We start from the raw sequence: 19,417 nt of genomic DNA, 5'->3' as shown, positions 1-19,417 counted from the left end.
CAGGTTCACCGGCACATTCCTATTCCTAACCTGCTTTCTTTGACCTAGATAAAAATGTCACTGAGGTCAAGGAAAAGAGAAGAGCCGTATGCTGAGGACAGGAACGACCTCACGTTTGTTTTTCCTCCATGATGTGACATTGGATGTCTGAAGTGCTCACACTACAGTTTGCAGAAGATGGACTACAAAACCTCCATCTAACTTCCCTACAACATTGTTTTCTGGAGGTAATTTATACCAGAAAAGTCTGTGAAATATAAGGTTTAATTTCAACCTTATGTTTCACTGACTTTTCTGTGAACTATAATATAACATCCAGGGTTAGATTTACTAATGTCTGTAGCAGCACAAGGCCGTCTTTTGATGTTATAAATGTGCTGGTCAGTTTTAAAGTCTTAAATAATCAGGCCCCATCTTATCTTAATGACCTTGTAGTACCATATCACCCTATTAGAGCACTTCGCTCTCACACTGCAGGCCTACTTGTTGTTCCTAGAGTATTTAAAAGTAGAATGGGAGGCAGAGCCTTCAGTTTTCAGGCCCCTCTTCTGTGGAACCAGCTTCCAGTTTGGATTCAGGAGACAGACACTATCTCTACTTTTAAGATTAGGCTTCAAACTTTCCTTGTGTTAGGGCTGGACCAGGTCTATTTATTTGTTTGATTATTTATTTAAAATGTTATACTTTGTAAAAGTGTAGTACTTTTTTTTTTGTAAAAAACAGTAAGATACATTTAAAATGAGTCAGCAAAACACACACACACACACACACACACACACACACACTCAGTATTATGTATAATCTTGTATACTAACTGTATCTCTGAATAAATAACTCTATTACCAAAACATAACTTATCATGTTGTAAACAATAATGATATGATTTTCTGTCCAGCCTGTTTGTGGAGTGACCTGATGGGTTTTCAGTCTTGCTTGCCTGTGACCGTCGTGAATTGACATTGCTTTGAACAAAGGGTTAGATGCTTCATCAGTTTCCTAATGTGTTTACAATGAGCTCTGTAGTATTTCATAAGGTTTTTAAATGTAAGGATAGAATCTAAAAGCCCTTTTCTGATTAGTGCCTACTTGGGTCAGCTCGGCGCAGATTGACTCAGTTTTTAGGGTTTTCCATTATGTACTAGTACCTTACGTACACCTTATGTCCCATTACGTACAGGTACTTTTTTAGCACCTACTCAGCGAGAGTTCTGGGCAATCCGAGGTGATCTGAAAACATGGCGTTAGCCTAAGCAGCCCCTTTAAGCCCTGATTTTAGTAATTTTTTTCATGGCTGTATCTGTTTCCCTCATTACTGGTGTAAATTGTGATTTAACTGAGCCCAGTCTGGTTTTCTGTTATCCTTCTGAGACACACTAAGTGCCTCTGAAGGATTAGGAAATTTGGATATAAGTGTCTTGAAGGTATACATTAATTTCCTACTGGATAACTGAGAACCTACATGGACTGATCCCTACAGGCCTGTTCACTGTTTTACATTTCATTATATGTTCCAGTTGTGCCTTATTTCATTATCAAAATGCTGTGTTTCCCTTTTTGGCATTAATGAAATGCACTTCTCTTTTAATGCGGGGGGATTCCCATGATGCCTGGGTGTTTCTTCTTCACTCACTGTGTGTTTATGCACCTCTGCATTTAATGATGAGTTATTGTCACGTCTGACTGTGGCAGATGATGGACACAAACACGGAAACAACATTTGTATCTTTCGTGTCAGACCGAGGGCCGTGTCAGCACTGCATCGTCAAATTCCTGTGTAATCTGTACTTTATTGATCCCCGTGGGGAAATCCCTCTTGGCATTTAACCCATTCTGTCACGGCTCGTAGGATGAGCCGTGTGGAATTATTAAAGGACCCAAAACGCAGGCAAAGGACGGATGATATGAGTGAGTGTTTATTTTCAAAGTGGCAAAATGACACCAACAGGCAGCGGGGGTATGAGAAGCAACTGAGGAACCCTAAACTGGGAAGACTAAAGAGCAAACCTGAAATGATAACCAAATGGGGTGAAGGACAGAGAGACGCAAGGAAACCACTCAGGATGACGGAGGGGATTAACGCAGACGAACCGGCACAGGGCTTAAATACACACAGCAGTAATCAAGGGATGGGAGACAGGAGAGGAACACACCTGGGAGAAATCACAGCTGACGAGACAGGGGAAACGTAAACTGAACACACTCACATAAGACAGAGACCTTCAGAATAAAACAGGAAACTCACAGACACAGAGGACCAGACAAGACACTGAACTTAACAGACAGACTCACGAACAGACACAGTGACACCATAGACAGACAGAGGGAACACAGAGAAGTGGGAGCAGCAGGCACAGAACAAAACCCTAACAAATGGCAAACCTCAACAAAAGATATAAAAGAATAAACAAGAACATAGAATAAGATATATATATATTGAATTTGAATTTGAGAAACACAAAACACTGAGTCGTCAGACTCAGGACCATGACACATTCACTCTGTGAAGCAGTGGGCAGCCATTGGGCGCCCAGGGAGCAGTGTGTAGGGACGGTACCTTGCTCAGGGGTACCTCAAGGTAGCCGTTCAGTGGATTTGGACCCCCGACCTTCCGATCATGGGGCCACCACTCTACCTACTGAGCTATCCCTGCCCCTGTATATGATGTATGTATGTATGTATGATCTGTATATGTGGTTTCGACAATAAAGATGACTTTGACTTGACAAAGGGAGTCAATACTGAACACGAAATTACAAACAAACCAAGAGGAGATAACACTCAGCTAACATGGAACGACATGACAACAAGCAAAGGAAGACAGAGGACCTGAATCCACATACAGGATGATGAGAGGATAGGCTACAGGTAGAAGCACGCTGGACCTAATACTGAACACAACTAACTGTTTTTTTGTAAAAAGATAACAATGTTAGCCTTTTCTGCAGCTATAGGGCATATATGGCATCACTCTTGGCTGGAAGCAGTGCTTAATCAATGGAAAAAAACACAAACTTTATCCAAAAACCTCTCATGTTTAGCTGTTTTCCACTTTTTCTTTGGTCATTTTAGCCTTTTTGGCCAGGATGAAGGGAGTATCTGCCATCAAACAAGAAGACAGCCGCATGTAGCTATGATGATGTTTGGTAGTTCACCTTACATGCATTAATGTAATAACGTGGTTAGCCTACTCAACGTAAATTACACAGGAACAACATTAAGCTACTGACCAGAGAAGAACGGCTGCTGCTGCATCATCATCCTCATCATTTCTGCTACACTGGCAGGGCTAGGGGCCAGGACTCTCCTCTTCGGGTTTTTGGGGGATGTTGCTAACTCCGGGTCTGACAACAGGCACCACACCCACAGTAGATGTGCTCGGTGTGAGGTCTCGCAGCAAGCTATCAAATACGGTGCATTTCTTGGCTTTAAAAAACCCCCGCTATGCGTCGCCAGGTTCGTCGTCAGATTCGAGGAGTTACCTCCTTTGACAGTATCACAGTATCACCTGCTGCTGAGTTTGCATCTTTTGCTGTGAAGTACAGCCAGACTTTGACCGCTTCGCCTTGGGCATTTTTAATCTGTAGCTCTGCTCTAAAAGAACGTACGTACCTGGGCCCGCCTACTATGCTTGGAAAGGTAAAATGATTGGCTGGAATCCAAAGTGTGTGACATCTCAGGAAAAAAAAGCACCGAAATAAAGCACCGAAATGTGCGCTGCTTTTCGGTCTGGTTACTACCGTTTATGTCAAAACCGGTGCCATCATGGGTACCCATCCCTACCCATGACAGTGATGAATCTATGGCTGTCATTCTGCCCTCACTCCCAGTGGTTATGGCAGATCACTGCCCCCTGCCTGAGCCTGATTCTGCCAGAGATTTCTCTCTCCTAAAATAGAGTTTTTCCTTCCTACTGTCGGCAAGTGCTTGCTCATAGCGGGTCGGGGCTTTTTCTGTATCATTAGATTACAATAAAAACCGCCTTGACATGACTACTGTTGTGATATATATATAAATTAAACAGCAATCATATTTTATGTCGTTTTGTTTTGGTTTGTGGTCTCCTGTTGCTGTTTTTTGGGGATTTTTTGGGTCCCTTTTTGTCCCATTCCTCTTTGTGTTATTTTTGTTGTAATTTTGAGTCTTTGTGGGTTTTTTGGTCTCTTTGTAGTACCAAACAGTTGTTTCTGTTTATCTGGACATAGTGTATTGAGCATATTTGTCACAGCTGCGACGGCAGACGTGTGGAGGTGAGGTAAGGACCCAAACACAGGCGCTGACTTTGATGGGATGAGTGAGCTTTTATTTATAAGTGAGCAGGATACAGCAGGAGCGGAGAATGGAATGCTCAGAAACAAAGGGGAACCTAAACCTAAATCCACAGACGACACAGAGGAAGGGTCACACAGGGAGACCATGCAGACAAACCAGCAACACGCAGGACAAAACACAGGGCTTATATACACAGTGGAGTAACCAGGGAATACAACGGGTATGCACAGACTCAAACTTAACACTAAGACGTCAGACATGGCAACAGGGAGGAAACATGGAGACGTGGGACGAGGGCAGGCACAGTCACACAGAGCAGAAGGAGCTCAAAATACAAAACCTGAGAACAGGAATGACTAGAACAGTCCTGGGGGTTTTCTTGGATAGCAAACTTACATTCGAGAAACAAATTCATTCAGTTGTCCAGTGGTCCTTTTTTAAATTAAGGCTCCTATCCAAAGTGAGATCTTTTTTATCTTTTAGAAATTTGGAACGAGCCATTCATGCGTTTGTTTTATCTCAACTGGATTACTGCAATTCACTATATGTGGGTGTCAGTCAGTCCGGCTCGGCCCGGCTCCAACTGGTACAGAATGCTGCAGCTCGCCTTTTCACTCGTGTGAAGAAACACCAACATATCACTCCGGTGCTTGCTTCCCTTCATTGGCTTCCAGTGCGTTTTAGAATATAATTCAAAATCTTACTTTTGACTTATAAAGTGCTAAATGGCCAGGCACCGGACTATTTGTCTGACCTATTGCAGCTTTATACGCCCTCTAGAGCCCTTCGATCAAGCGATCACCTGCTCCTTACCTCACATAAGTCTAGGATGGTTCATAGAGGAGATCGGGCGTTTGCGGTTGTGGCACCGAAAATGTGGAATGATCTACCGCTCCACATTAGAAAGGCCCCAACTGTCACTCTTTTTAAATCTTTTTAAATATTTTTTTACTCTGGCTTTCGAAACTGTATGAGAGTTACCAATTCTTTTATCCTAATTTTCTTTTAATTTTCTTACCTGTCGTTGTTGTCAATGTCATTGTTTAACTGTTACTCTGTACAGCACTTTGGTCAGCTCCCTGTTGTTATTAAACGTGCTTTATAAATAAATAAATAAAATAAATAGAACAGAACCAAAACTATTAACAGTGACAACCCTAAATAACAAATAGTCAAGAAACACAAATGAAAAAGCTACAAAACATTGGGTCACTGATCCAGGACCATGACAGTGTTGTCCCACTCCCACAGAGTGCACTATGTCCAGATGAACAGAATCAACTCTCTGGGATTTCCTTACCTGAATGATTGAGCATTTGTCAAGACGCCTCTTTGTAGAGTTTTGTGGTGTTTTTGCGTTGTTGTTTTTTTTGTCTCGTTGTTTTTTTCATCTATTGGTGCCATTTTTGGTTTTATTTTTAGTCTTTATTGTGTTTTGTGCCTCTTGGTGTTGTTTTTGTCCCCCTTTTTATTCATGAGCATATGAAATCTGAGTTTCTTGTTGTGTATTGATTCATTTAGCAACAGTAGGCATTCTCAGTCTGGCATGTGATTGGATGTTACTCTGTGATGTGGCATCCTGATGAATCTGTCTTTGTGTCAATATTAACAGTTACAGTTAATACTTTAAGCTTTATTGTCTTTTTTTTCTTTTATTGTCTTTTTTGAGTTAGATAAGTGAATGGATGGACACACACACACACACACACACACACACACACACACACAGAAAGACAGACAGAGAAGACAATAACATGTTTTTAATTAGATGACTTTAGCTCACGGTTGTGTGTACGTGTGAAATGATCACAGCAGCTTTCGTGTATGGGGATCACTTTGACATTCATACATTTTGATTATATTATAAACAAATATAATAATATTATAATTATAGAAACAACCATATTGTACAACATAATCATTGTTAATAAATGACTGAATTTAAGTTTTGCTTACATGTTAAAGAAGTGGGATAGATATTAGTGGGTGGAGTTATTATTGGTGGAAGTAGGTGTGGTTACATCCACATGTTCAGGTAAAAAGTTTACTGACACTTTTAATTCGATCTTTTATGATTTAAAAGGTTTTAATTTCAGAGTCAATTTGAACAGTGTTTTTGTTAGTTTAATGTAATGTTAATGTAATGTTAGTATTAGCATTTAACTTTGTATCACTACAGAAACTACAGTATAAGTACTGGAGCATTTAACCGCATGCTGTTAGTTTCAAAATGAAAGATAAATCCAAAAGATTGAAATATTTGACATGAATGATACAAAAGTCTAAATTAGTAAAAACGTGTGCACATCTTGTCAGACTTCAGCTGATGGACCAACGCTTCTTTTACTCTCAAGTTGTTTTATTTTCTCTTGTTCAGTTAAAACCTGTGTAAAAATATTTCAGGTCATTATCATCTCAACATGTAACACAGACAATAAACAGGTAAACAGGTGCTTTACACATGCTGTACCTGGCTTAGGGCAAGGTGATGCGGCTCATGCAGGTGACGATGTGGCGTTCCACCTGGTGAAGGAACTCCTGAAGTCGAAGCTGAACGGCCGAGCTTACCCGCAGACTTTGGTTCTGCAGATACAGATCAGTGATCGTCAGTAAACTCAAAGAGACATCACCTCGGTGCACATATGTTTGTGTAGATTTTCAGTCCTCCAGGGGTTCTGTTACAAAATAAATATATATTCTTAATGCTTATTTTCTGTTTATATTGTTTTATAGAGCCCAGTGTAGGAAAACGCCCTTGTGAGTTAGAATGTAGGCCAAAAGTCACAGAATAGACTGCATGTAAAGCAGTTTAATCCAGAAGCCCATTCCAAACCTTTCTAAAGTAAAAAACAGTATAGTGCAGAGGAATTTAATAGTTCTTACCCTTTTTTTTTTTTGTACCTCGGGGCCCAACCTTTCCACTACACAGTGGCCCGAGGTTAGGGCTATTACTGACACTGAATAAATTGGCGTTGCTTTTGGTTTGATTTATACTTAATAACTACATCCAATCTACTTCATTTTAACGACTAAAACCTTGTCAAATAAACATGATGAAGACATGATGCAATGTAATAATCACAAAGACATTTATTTATTATGTGTATGTGAACCTGCACAAAGAAGAAAATGCCAAACAGGTTAACTTTCATGGGAATCAAACTGAAGGCTCCAGTCAGGCTTAATTACACAAAAATAATTCACAATTCAATTTTACTACAGCAAAAGAGAAGAAAAAACTGGATAAATAATGTGATGATAAAATAAATACATTCAAAATAATTTTCTGACTAAATGAATAACTAAATAAATAAACTGTTATAGAATGTAAACAAAGCGCAAATGAAAATATAGCCCTATAAAGTCATGGTCCCGGGTCGGTGACCCAGTGTTTTGAGTTTATTGTTATTATTTTTTAGTTTCTTCTGATTTTGTGTTAATTCTTATTTTGTATTAGTTCTTAGGAGTTGGTTCTTGTGTTGAGAAGGGTCTGGCTGCAGCCACTGGGGAGCGCCATATTGGGACCTCCACAGTAACCGGAAACACGTGACCTCCACAGTAGGCGGAAATAATTCCTGCATGGATCTTTTTTTTTTTGTCTCGTTCCAGCATGGATCATTAACCTTGCAAATCGATCGTAAAAGTTGGTACAGAGTCTTCCATGTATAAATTTGCTGTTAATAATTATATAATTCTAGGAATCATCTACTTTGCTTACACTGATTACGTTGGCACTTTGTTAGCGTTACAACAACAGTCAGACCCCCGAGGTATCTAAACTTTAGTAAGGAATGTGTGCACTTTTGACACCTCTGGTTAGCATTTAGTGGTCAGTTTCGGACGTATTTGATTTTTGCTTGTTATTGAATAAATTCACTTCACTGCTTTTCACTATCTGACATCAATGCACATTGTTCAATTTACTGCATATTGCTCTTTATTCATGTCTCTCATTCCACCTGCATCAACATTGTAAAGTTTGTCACAAAGAGATTTATACATTTATAAATACTAATATTCTCTATTCCATTGTGTTCTGCTTTTTTATTGCCCAGATTTTAGTTAGCCTTTGTTAAATTGTCTTTTATATGTCAATATATATGTATGTCACAAATAAAAGTGTCTTGTAAATTATGTTTTTGTAAAGAATTTTCTCCCCAAATCTCTTACATGCTAACTGTAACGTGTTATTTCTGCTAAAACCTGAACTTAAATGTGTATATGATGTTTATCTGTTTTTCTCTCTGTTTTAGATGCACATATCACATTTGAATTCTGCCACCAAGCCAGAATTGCAGGAATGCACCACGTGTTGGCTGTTTCACTGCCCTCTGTGCCCCACTTTCAGCCCTACTGTCAGGGCAAAGATTGAGGAGCATATAAATGGACACATTAAAAATGCTTTGCCTTTCAAAGGTATGTTGGTATTAAATATACCTCATAGTTAAAGTTATAAATATGCACTTCTTTTCAGCACCTCTGCAGTCTCTTTGTTGACTTAAATGTTGCTTTTCACATTGTGCAGTTCAGTTCATTCATCAGCAAGAGAAAAAAGTGTTTTCATTAAATATTTTTTTTCTTGTTCACCACATTTCCTGACAGCTCTTGTGATCCACACCATTTTGCTTTCATTATTGAGGATGGCTTGGATATTTTTGTTAATATGTACAATCTGATTGTTAGATAAACTGACTGCATTCTATACAACTGCATTTAAATTACATGTTGTTGTTGTTGTTGTTTTTTTTTTTTCTTTTTTCCTCTCTTACAGACAAAATGATATGCTGGTGCACTTTCACTGCCCTGTCTGTAACATGACAGTCATACAGCGTGGGGATATGGCAAGGCAATTATTGTCATGTCAGCATTCAGGACTGCTCCCCACTGAACTCTCCGTGGAGCCCCATCTCCCTCTCGATGTCTTGTCTCCAGCATCTAAACCATTTTCTGAATCTTCGGTAGAACATTCATGTGCTCTACCCTCTGTGCTAAATGAAACTGTGGCTTGTGGAAAGTCCATGAAAATGAAATGCCCTCACTGTGGTCTTACTCTTCTTACAAAAAAAAAAACTTCAAGGCTCACATGATGAGGAGGCATTCAAACAGGTCAATAGATGTTTGCCTGGCCTGTCATCTGCAGTGTTTTTGTGTAGAGGGACTTCTTCTTCTTTGTTTTTCAGTTTGCAGAGGACATGGAGCTCTTTTTAAATGTGCTGACGAGCAGAGACTACGGGTCAATGCGAAGTTTGACACTTAACGGACAGATGAAGGCCCTGGCTATTTGTTTGTGTTTTTTATGTGTTGTTTGCAAGCTCCTTTGACTGTGTTGTTGGGTTTTTTTTCCAGTGTGCAGAATTCCAATTAAGCTTATTATAAAATGTTGTTCACTTGTTTTATGTCCATACTTGCAGTGGATCAAAAGAATGACGCAGGTTTGATCTTAAGGATCTAATAGTTGTGTGTGTTTGTGCATGACATTGCAACGCAAACATGTATTTTCAAGATAGACTGGAATAAATTATGACGCATCAAATATTACACAGGCTGCAGTGAATTTTTGTTGATACGGACTATTGAGCTTTGAGTTTTCCAGTCAAACTTAGCTTTGACCGCATGCTAAAAACACTTTTACTCTTCTATATTTCATAACAAGACACCATAGCCAAAATATTAACAAAATATATATTAATAAAAGATTCAAAGCTGCAGCACATACAGCAACACATACTAGTTAGTAAATGTGTCCTGGACTTTATGCAGGTACAGAAAGTGCTGCTGCTGTAAGTAAGCGTAACAGCTTCCAGATCACTTATTTTTCTGGAAAGATGGTAAGAAGGGCATCACTGCTCATTTCTACAATCTCCCAGATCTTGGAATACAATGCCTTTGTCCCATGAAAACCACTTCACAGTACTAAGAGTCCACTAAAACCTACAAATGAAGAGTGATCCTGGAAGAAATAGGGCGCACACTAGTGACCTCAACAATTGCAAGACAGCCTTTTCCCCAATGCTTATATGAAAATAAATAAATAAATAGGAAGATTTATGAAACCATTAGGACTTTATCACCTTTTTATCTGAAACGTTACTGGTACTATATATAACCTAACTGGCATTTAAAGAGTAAAAAAAAGAATGTAGATAAAATTTTGGTTTTGATGAAAAGGACTGGTGCTAATTTAAAGAGTCAAGTCGCTAAAAGTAGATAAATGTTTTAATAAATATACATTTTACAGCATTTTGTGAACATACACAAAAGTAGCCTATTTTGGCAACGAACAAGCTGAGAGAGAGTTTTATAGTTTTTGCTCTCCTTGAACAAAAATAATAGTGCATGATAATCAATGTGGATGTTAATCAATTAGATGTCCCAGACTCTACTGTTAATAATACAGCAGTCCCTTGTTTATCGCGGGAGTTACATTCGCTACGCGAAGTAGCCAATTTTATTTTTTACAATTATTATAGATGTTTTAAGACTGTAAAACCCCTCACTACATGCTTTATACACTTTTCTCAGACATGCATGAACATTTTCAAACTTTTCTCTTTTGTTTAAACACTCTTAAAGTTCAACCCATCATAGAAACATAAGTCCAGTATTACAAAATGAAACCGTGCAAAACTTTTTGTGTGCAGATTTATATAAATTCGACAAGCTAAACGCATTCTGTAGTGTACAGCAGTGGTCCTCAACCTTTTTTGCACCACGGACCAGTTTAATGTCAGACAATATTTTCACGGACCGGCCTTTAAGGTGTTGCAGATAAATACAACAAAATAAAATGATACAAACAAAGACAAAAATGGTGGTATTTTGTTAATATAATAATAAACGCGAATTCGGCTGTGTAATTGTGTAACTTTATGAGCAGCGTCTTCCTGAAATGCGCCAACATTGAGAGTAACGTCCTCCTCTCTGCTTCTTGATGCTCTCTGGTCGCTATGGTAACGCGTAAATAGTTCTTTCAAAATAAGACACAATAAGACCACAACACGGGAAAAGACCCAGGGAAACCGACTCAACGGACCGGTACTGGTCCGTGGCCCTGTTGGGGACCGCTGCTGTACAGGAGACACTGTACTAGGTTGATTGACAATGGTCTACAGCAATCACAACGCACAACACAATGTACTGTAAAAATAAATAAATTAAAAAAAAAAAAAAAAAAAAATCAGCGAAACAGTCCGCAAAAGGTGAACCGCGTTATTGTGAGGGACCATTGTACAATAATTTCCAGTAGCACTGCTGATATATGATATGGTGAGTTTTGAGGTTGTCTTCAAACAGGTGCATTGTACTAGAAAAAGGTGTTTGAAGGATTAAAAATATAAAAAGTGATTTTTTTTTTAATAAACCCAGATTGTTAAAAAACCCCACTTAGAATCAAATTTATTTATCAGCAGCATCAATAGTAACAAAAATACACTTTAGTTTTCGCTGTCAAAGTCGATTTAACTGAAGTTATGTGTTTCCGGTTAGTGTGGAGGTCGCAATATGGCGCTCCCCAGTGGCTGCAGCCAGATGCTCTTGCTTGCGTTTAGTGTTTTAGTGTTCTCCCTTCTGCGCTCTGTTCGTGTCCCTAAGTTAGTGTTCTAGAACAGCTTGTGAGTTTCCTGTTTTACTTTGTAAGTCAGTGTCTCGTGATGTCAGTTAGGAACAGCTGTGTCTCCATCCTGTTTGGGCCATTCCTTATTCCCTTCTGTGTGTACTGATAGTGTGTATCTACCTGTGCTCACCGTCGGTTCATCTGTGTTATTCCGCCTTTCTCTGTGTCATCTCCGTGTATCATCCCGTGTCCTTATGTTTTCAGGTTTGTTTATTAGTTTTGCCCAGTCTAGGTTTTAGTAGCTCCCTGTTCCTTATTTCCTGTTTTTGTACCTCGCTGTCACTGTAAATAAACACTCACTCGCACCCCAGCCAGTACCTGCATTTTGGGTCCTTTTCTCATAACACCACATGACTGTTGCCCCAGCCGTGACATATAATCTGTGAGTGAATCTGAAAGTTTCAGCAGTAAACCGTTTTTCATTGGCAGAACCAGAAGTTACTCTTTATGTTTAAGACAAATGTACAAACAGTCACAGCAGGTAACTCCCCTTTACCTGAGACACCTGAGCCTGCCTCTGAGACACGATCAGATCCGGTCTGGGTAGGGTTGGGGAAAGGATCACTCTCTGAGTCTGTTTCGGGCTTTGGTCTTGGTTGTGATCACAATGGAAAATCCTGATTCACACAGATATGTAGTTGTGAATGGGAGAAGGAGTTTCACAGCTCTTAGTGCCAGACATGGGTCCTCCTTTGAGACAGCACTCCAGAAGGAGCCCACATCAAGTTTGCTCCACTGCAACTTTAAAGTGCTGTTGGTGGAAACTTCCAGAAGCTGTGAGTCCAGATGTGAGGGCAAAGCAACATTTACAGCGGGATCCACAGGAAATGGGTCCAAAATCCACACGTGTCCTTCTCTGGGATCCTCAGGGATCATCAAATGTCTGTGTCAGTTGTGAAACGTGCTGACAGACAGAGTCACGGACCTTCACCTGAGGGGAGTTTTCCGAGATGTGAGACAAAAGTGGAAACATGTCCATCGTCGTCTCCTGGGCCCTCTAATTCTACAAAGCAAGTTTCCTCTTGAAAGCTTCAACTTTCAAGAGGAAACTTCAACTTTCCTCAAACGCTTGAGGACCATTCCTGTCCCATCTCACCTCACCATGGTAGAGAGCTGGACACGATCTGCTTCCATGTCCTCACAAAGCTCGTCAAAACATCTGGAGTTCACAGCATTATTTTTAATGAAGTTGATGTTTTCCACACTTACATCCATCACCTCGTGGAACTCTGGTGAAATCTTTTTTGCTGCGGCTTTCATGGTGGAGAAAACTGGGTCCATTTAGCTGCTGGTGCACGATCAAGAACATGATGTTGTGATGCCTGCAAGTCATTGAAGCTGCACTATGGGCAGAAATCTGTGCCATCAGAAACTGAATTTGAATAAGTTCAATTTGAATTTGAATTGCTCAGATTGAATCTGAATTGTAACTTGAATAAATGCTTTTGAAAACTGAATTTGAATTAGTCTAATTTGAAATTGAATTTATGGTTTGATAATGATCATCACTAAATTGAAATTGAATTTTATGTTTTGAAAATGAATTGATTTGCTTTGAAACTGCATTTTATCCTTTAAAAATTCAGCTCTCAAATAATTTCAGTTTCACTTCTCACCATTCAGTTTCAGTTCTACAATTCAGTTTCAGTTCCAAAATTCAGTTTTTTGGAACTTACATCCGGTTCCGGTTCAAGCGCAGATTAATAGAACTACGTTTTACTAGCGGACCGAAAGTGTTACTGACGGGAATCTACAGCGTCTTGAGCTGAATTAAGACTTCAGAAGTCATTCGTCATGTCGAATGACCAGCGGATAAACTCTCAGGTTGGTAATAAATGTATTACATGTATAAGAACAAGCGTCATGTTAACAAATGATAGCCGTACAGTAACTTTTATGCTTATTGTAGCTTTTAGCTAAAAACGCTAATTTAGCGTAGTTTGCCCTGAATTCAGCTTTGACAAACAAATATGATCGACTGTTTCTAGTAGAATTCCAGAGTTGTCATCTTGGACCCTCTCAGAGTACCCCCTCTGTATGCTTGCAGAGACCCCTACAGTAGGGAAACATGCAAAACAGTGTCCAAACCTTTGTGTTTTAGCTTTATTTATGTCTTACACAGCATCCCAACTCTTTAGCTAACTTAATAACTTTAGCTAAAGTGAATAGTTAGTCTAATTCATTAGTGCAGCATTACTGGATCACCTCTGTTTGAAGTGATATAATGTGATATACAACTATCACTGAAACAGCAAACTTTGTAAATAAGCAAACAACACTTCTCATTCTCTAAACGTTTGGCCACAGCTGTAGATTACACTATCAGTGCTTGTTCACTCTTGACAATAATAACATTTCTAAATTTACTTTGTGCATTTACAGGTAAACAATATCTAATATTTTATCTAAATGACTGCTTTGTCTTTGAAAAGGGTGAAGAGCCTGAGGCCGGTGACAGTCCAGTTCTACTCTAAGTACATCCTTACAGTGGCTCACAGGACAAGGCCACATTCCTGTCCTGCCAGAAGAGAAGAGAAACTTCAGAGTCTTCATGCAGTTCAACCACACCTGTCATATTCCATATGACAGGGGTCTCAAACTCCAGTCCTCAAGGGCCAGTGTCATGCAACTTTTCCATGCCCTCGAGGACTGGCGTTTGAGACCCCTGCCGTATGGTGTTCATGCTGTTTTCTACCCCACAGTTACAGCATGTCTGACTGCCTGTTCAGCATATGCAAAAATATATGATGAGTTTAAGCATGTGATGACTAAGGCCTTCCATTATGGTGTTTGTAATCACATGTCACAGACATCTGGATGATCATTTGGAATAAACAAAAAGCTAAAAACTTGTTACTTCATCTTTTATCTTTATTATTATTATTGTTCTTATTTTACACTTTTCATTGTTAGGCATTAGGTTTATTTGTAGTAGTCCTTTCCAACGTCTTTCCCGCTTCCATGTTACTGTGTCAGCTTGCCAGCATCTATTTGGGTTTGGAAGTGGAACAGAAAGTAAGGAAATCCAAAGTGCCATTAAAACCAGGAGAGGTTCTTATATTTCAGAAGAAGGGATTAATTCAAAAGAAATGACCTCAATGCCATATTTTATTTAGGAACCCTAGAGAGCACTTTGCAAAATAACACATTCTTATAATTTCACCCTCAGATGAGCCAAGCTACGACTGTCAGGGAAGGTGATGTAGGTACAGAGCATGTGAGAGTGGTTAAGTTTGTCTCTTGTCTAGATGAAGGCACAAGAGGGATCAATGGCAAGGCGTAGAGCTTCAGTATCTTCAGTCTTCAGTGGACACTCCATTTCTGGCACAAAACACCTGTAAGAGATGGTTGATTTAGGAGGTGACCCGACAACTTCAGCCTGTCAAACATAGTAATGGAGCTGTATGTTTAAAAAAAAAAATCTAATTAAGCATGCACTCAGTACCCTAAGAATTATTATGGTAGTTAAACACAGTGATAGTTGTATATCACATTATATCACTTCAAACAGAGGTGATCCAGTAATGCTGCACTAATGAATTAGACTAACTATTCACTTTAGCTAAAGTTATTAAGTTAGCTAAAGAGTTGGGATGCTGTGTAAGACATAAATAAAGCTAAAATACAAAGGTTTGGACACCGTTTTGCATGTTTCCCTACTGTAGGGGTCTCTGCAAGCATACAGAGGGGGTACTCTGAGAGGGTCCAAGATGACAACTCTGGAATTCTACTAGAAACAGTCGATCATATTTGTTTGTCAAAGCTGAATTCAGGGCAAACTACGCTAAATTAGCGTTTTTAGCTAACAGCTACAATAAGCATAAAAGTTACTGTACGGCTATCATTTGTTAACATGACGCTTGTTCTTATACATGTAATACATTTATTACCAACCTGAGAGTTTATCCGCTGCTCATTCGACATGACGAATGACTTCTGAAATCTTAATTCAGCTCAAGACGCTGTAGATTCCCGTCAGTAACACTTTCGGTCCGCTAGTAAAACGTAGTTCTATTAATCTGCGCTTGAACCGGAACCGGATGTAAGTTCCAAAAAACTGAATTTTGGAACTGAAACTGAATTGTAGAACTGAAACTGAATGGTGAGAAGTGAAACTGAAATTATTCGAGAGCTGAATTTTTAAAGGATAAAATGCAGTTTCAAAGCAAATCAATTCATTTTCAAAATATAAAATTCAATTTCAATTTAGTGATGATCATTATCAAACCATAAATTCGATTTCAAATTAGACTAATTCAAATTCAGTTTTCAAAAGCATTTATTCAAGTTACAATTCAGATTCAATCTGAGCAATTCAAATTCAAATTGAACTTATTCAAATTCAGTTTCTGATGGCACAGATTTCTGCCCATACTGCACCATCACTGCATACCCCAACACTGTCCTGCCAGTCCAGGTCGTTCTCAGTGAAGTAGTTGTCTTTTCTTTCAAAAGTCATTTTATTACACAAAGGTTTCAGAGCAACGTGTAATACAAAGTACTTCAGAATTTTCACATCCCGTTCCCTCCCCGACCATTAAACAACAAGTAACTGGCAGCGACTAAACAAAACATAAAGAAAAACACATAACCAAACATAAAACCAAATAACCAAACAAATAGACAGGAAAAAGAAAAAAAACGGGGAAGGGGGAGAATCCGTGGGTTACTCAGAAACAATAGTCGTGGGTTTTCAAAGAAATCCAGAAAGGGGACCACAGTTTATAAAATGTGTGTTTTGACCCACGAACTGTATATCTGATTTTTTCTAAAGCCGTGCAGGACATTATATCTTTTACAGATTGCACATGCGAGGGGGGAAAAGAGTCTTTCCACTTTAGTGAAATAGCTGTCTGACCAGCAGTAATGAAAGGTTTAGTGCTCTGAGTCTGGAGTTGGGCAGCTTCAGGTCTGCACCAAACATAGCACAGAGTGGCTCTGGTTTAATTTGAGGACTTCAGACATTGCTTGGAAAACAGAGGTCCAAAGGTTGGTCAACAAAGGACAGGACCAGTACATATGAAGTAATGTACCACCCCCACACCTTCTACTGATTGGATCCACCTCTGGGTATATACACACCAGCTTAGCGCTGGATCAATGCCCCCGATGAACTATCTTAAATTGAATGAGAGTGTGTTGAGCACACATCGATATATTGTGAACTTGGCCGAGGAAAGAGTCCCACAGTTCATCTGTGATATGAAAGTTAAGGTCTTGTTCCCATTTACATTTGATGGCAGCTACTGAAGAACATTGTAAGTGGGAGATTAGATTGTACGAGGCTGATATTGGAGGTTGGACTGACCATTACAACATAATCTACCGGATTGTCTGGAGGTTTTTAGGGGAATTGTGCTGTCATAGTCTGCACGTAGTGTCTGACATGTAAAAAATGAAAAAACTGAGATGTAGCAATGGCAAATTTAGTGGATATTTGAGAAAAACTTGCAAATTGTCCTTCTACATCCAAGTCAGCAAAAGATTTTAGACCCTTTCTGTGCCAGATGTGAAAAGCATTATCTGTCATTGAAGGAACAAATAGGTGGTTTGCTGCAATTGGGCTTTGAAGTGAGAAAGCCTGGTAGGGCTGGCCCATATTATACTGTTCATGGTAATATCGGTACAATGTTAGGCAATGATAAGAAAATGAAATATCGTGATAGAATATGGGTAAAACGCGCATGCGCAGTGCCTTTGTTTTCATACGCACATGGCCGAAAAAGCATGGCGGCAATGGAGAATAAGAAGGGAGAAAGCGGATCGTTGAGTGAAACGGATGAACCAGAATTGGTTTGTAAAAATGCTGCAACTTCAGTGATGTGGAAGTGGTTTGGTGTTTGTCTGTCAGATACCCACCAAAGCACAATTTTTTTTGTAGAACATGCAAGCGGGCTGTTGTATTGCCATATTTGTCGGACTAAGGTGCTCGTAAATCTGGGAGTAATCTGGGTCCTAAACTCCGCCCGCTTCTGGTCCCAAAGTCAAACGAACACTGCAGCATCACTGAGAGTTAAAAACTGTCTAAATTCTTTCATCTTTAATAAGACAATCAGCATTGCTGCTTTACCAGGTGTAACTATGAAGTTTAACATCCAGGCATCCATGAAAACAGAATTTATTACATTTAACGGAGTTAGAAGTTAGCGGAAGTTAGCTCGCTAGTTTCGCTAGTTACCTAAGCATAATATAGCATGTTCTGACTGAGAGATTTCAGAAAAAATTCAAACGCACAGCTCTGCTATCACTTCCAACATAAATGAAGACAGAAAACTAGACAGCAGTGACGTTTGTAGGGTTACTGAAGTTGGGCTAGCTAGTATATAATGATGTGCCACGTGATCGCTAGCTACACAGCTATGTTAGCATAACATAAACAGTGAAGCTGGAGGATGAACGCTAACACTTTTCCACTCGCTAAAAGTTAATGTGAAGGTTCCTGATGGTTAGAGACAAATGCAATCGCATGGCAGGATGCTGTAAACGGACCAAACTTCAGTCAGGAGAACAACTGAGATAATCCATCCACAATATGAGGTTAGTCATTACCATACTGCAACAACACAGGAATAGAGCAACTTTGATAGAATACAGCATTAATGAATCAATGGTACAGAAGTGGAAGAAGCAAGAAGAATGAGTTGAATAAGGTTTGATAAGGTTATCTGACTGCTTTGTTTCACTTAATGTGTCTTATAATCCCGTGCACCTTATGGTCCGAAAAATACGTATTTGACTCTTTTGGCCAGAGGGGCCGATGGCGCGATATGGCAGCCTCGCCTCTGTCAGTCTGCCCCAGGGCAGCTGTGGCTACAACTGTAGCTGCCTCCACCAGTGTATAAATGTGAGAGTGAATGAATAGTGGTATTGTAAAGCGCTTTGAGGGGTCCCGAAAAGCGCTATATAAATGCAATCCATTATTATTATTATTATTATTTTTAAATGGCACACTGCAGTTTAATGTTGCAAAGCACCTCTTTTTAACTTCAGTGGATATTATACATGGTTATGCTCAGCAAGGAATTTGCATTTGCACAGTTAAATATTTATATAACTTTAATGCACATAAAAAACAGCTGCTTGTTTAAGTGAAAATAAATGGGTTTTTTGCGCTAGTAAAGTTGTGGAGTTGTATTTTGTCTCACATCAATTATATCGTCAGTTATATCGTTATCGCAAATTTTCAAATATATATATCGTGATAAATATTTTTGGCCATATTGCCCTGCTCTAAAGCCCGGAGGCTAAGGCTCTTCCTAAACTGAGTCCAGATTCTAAGACTGCTGGACTACTCTATGATTGCTAGGCTAGGGTAAAGGCAGGGCCAGAGGGAGCGATGAGCCCAAAGTTGTGGGTAGAGAAATTTGGTGATGATAGGTCAAGGTGGTACTCTCTCACATACAACATACACCAAAATAGTCAGAGTAGCGACAGTTAGTTACCCCTTACGCCGTGGGACTAGCGTAAAGCAGTTTAATCCAGGAGCCCATTCCAAACCTTTCTAAAGTAAAAAACAAATACTACCACTCCACCCTA

At 39.4% G+C, this 19,417-nt stretch overlaps 1 protein-coding gene across 4 annotated transcripts in view; it reads right to left on the bottom strand.

Annotated features, from left to right (window-relative positions):
• The window catches only part of nyap2a (neuronal tyrosine-phosphorylated phosphoinositide-3-kinase adaptor 2a), a 54,338-nt gene that overhangs the window by 3,397 nt on the left and 31,524 nt on the right, over nt 1-19,417 (bottom strand). For 3 of the 4 annotated variants that reach the window (XM_084950405.1, XM_084950404.1, XM_084950403.1), the window contains one exon: nt 6,740-6,852. In XM_084950405.1, coding sequence (XP_084806531.1) covers nt 6,740-6,852 — 113 coding nt within the window. Of the gene's footprint in view, nt 1-1,891; nt 6,654-6,739; nt 6,853-19,417 lie in introns of those variants that run through there. The other variant, XM_084950406.1, reaches the window with a different exon arrangement.

The sequence above is a fragment of the Perissodus microlepis genome, chromosome 14, assembly GCF_051167445.1.
Source record: "Perissodus microlepis isolate ML-2025 ecotype Zambia chromosome 14, ASM5116744v1, whole genome shotgun sequence".
Taxonomy (NCBI): Eukaryota; Metazoa; Chordata; class Actinopteri; order Cichliformes; family Cichlidae; genus Perissodus; species Perissodus microlepis.
This window is presented reverse-complemented; position numbering and strand designations above follow the sequence as displayed.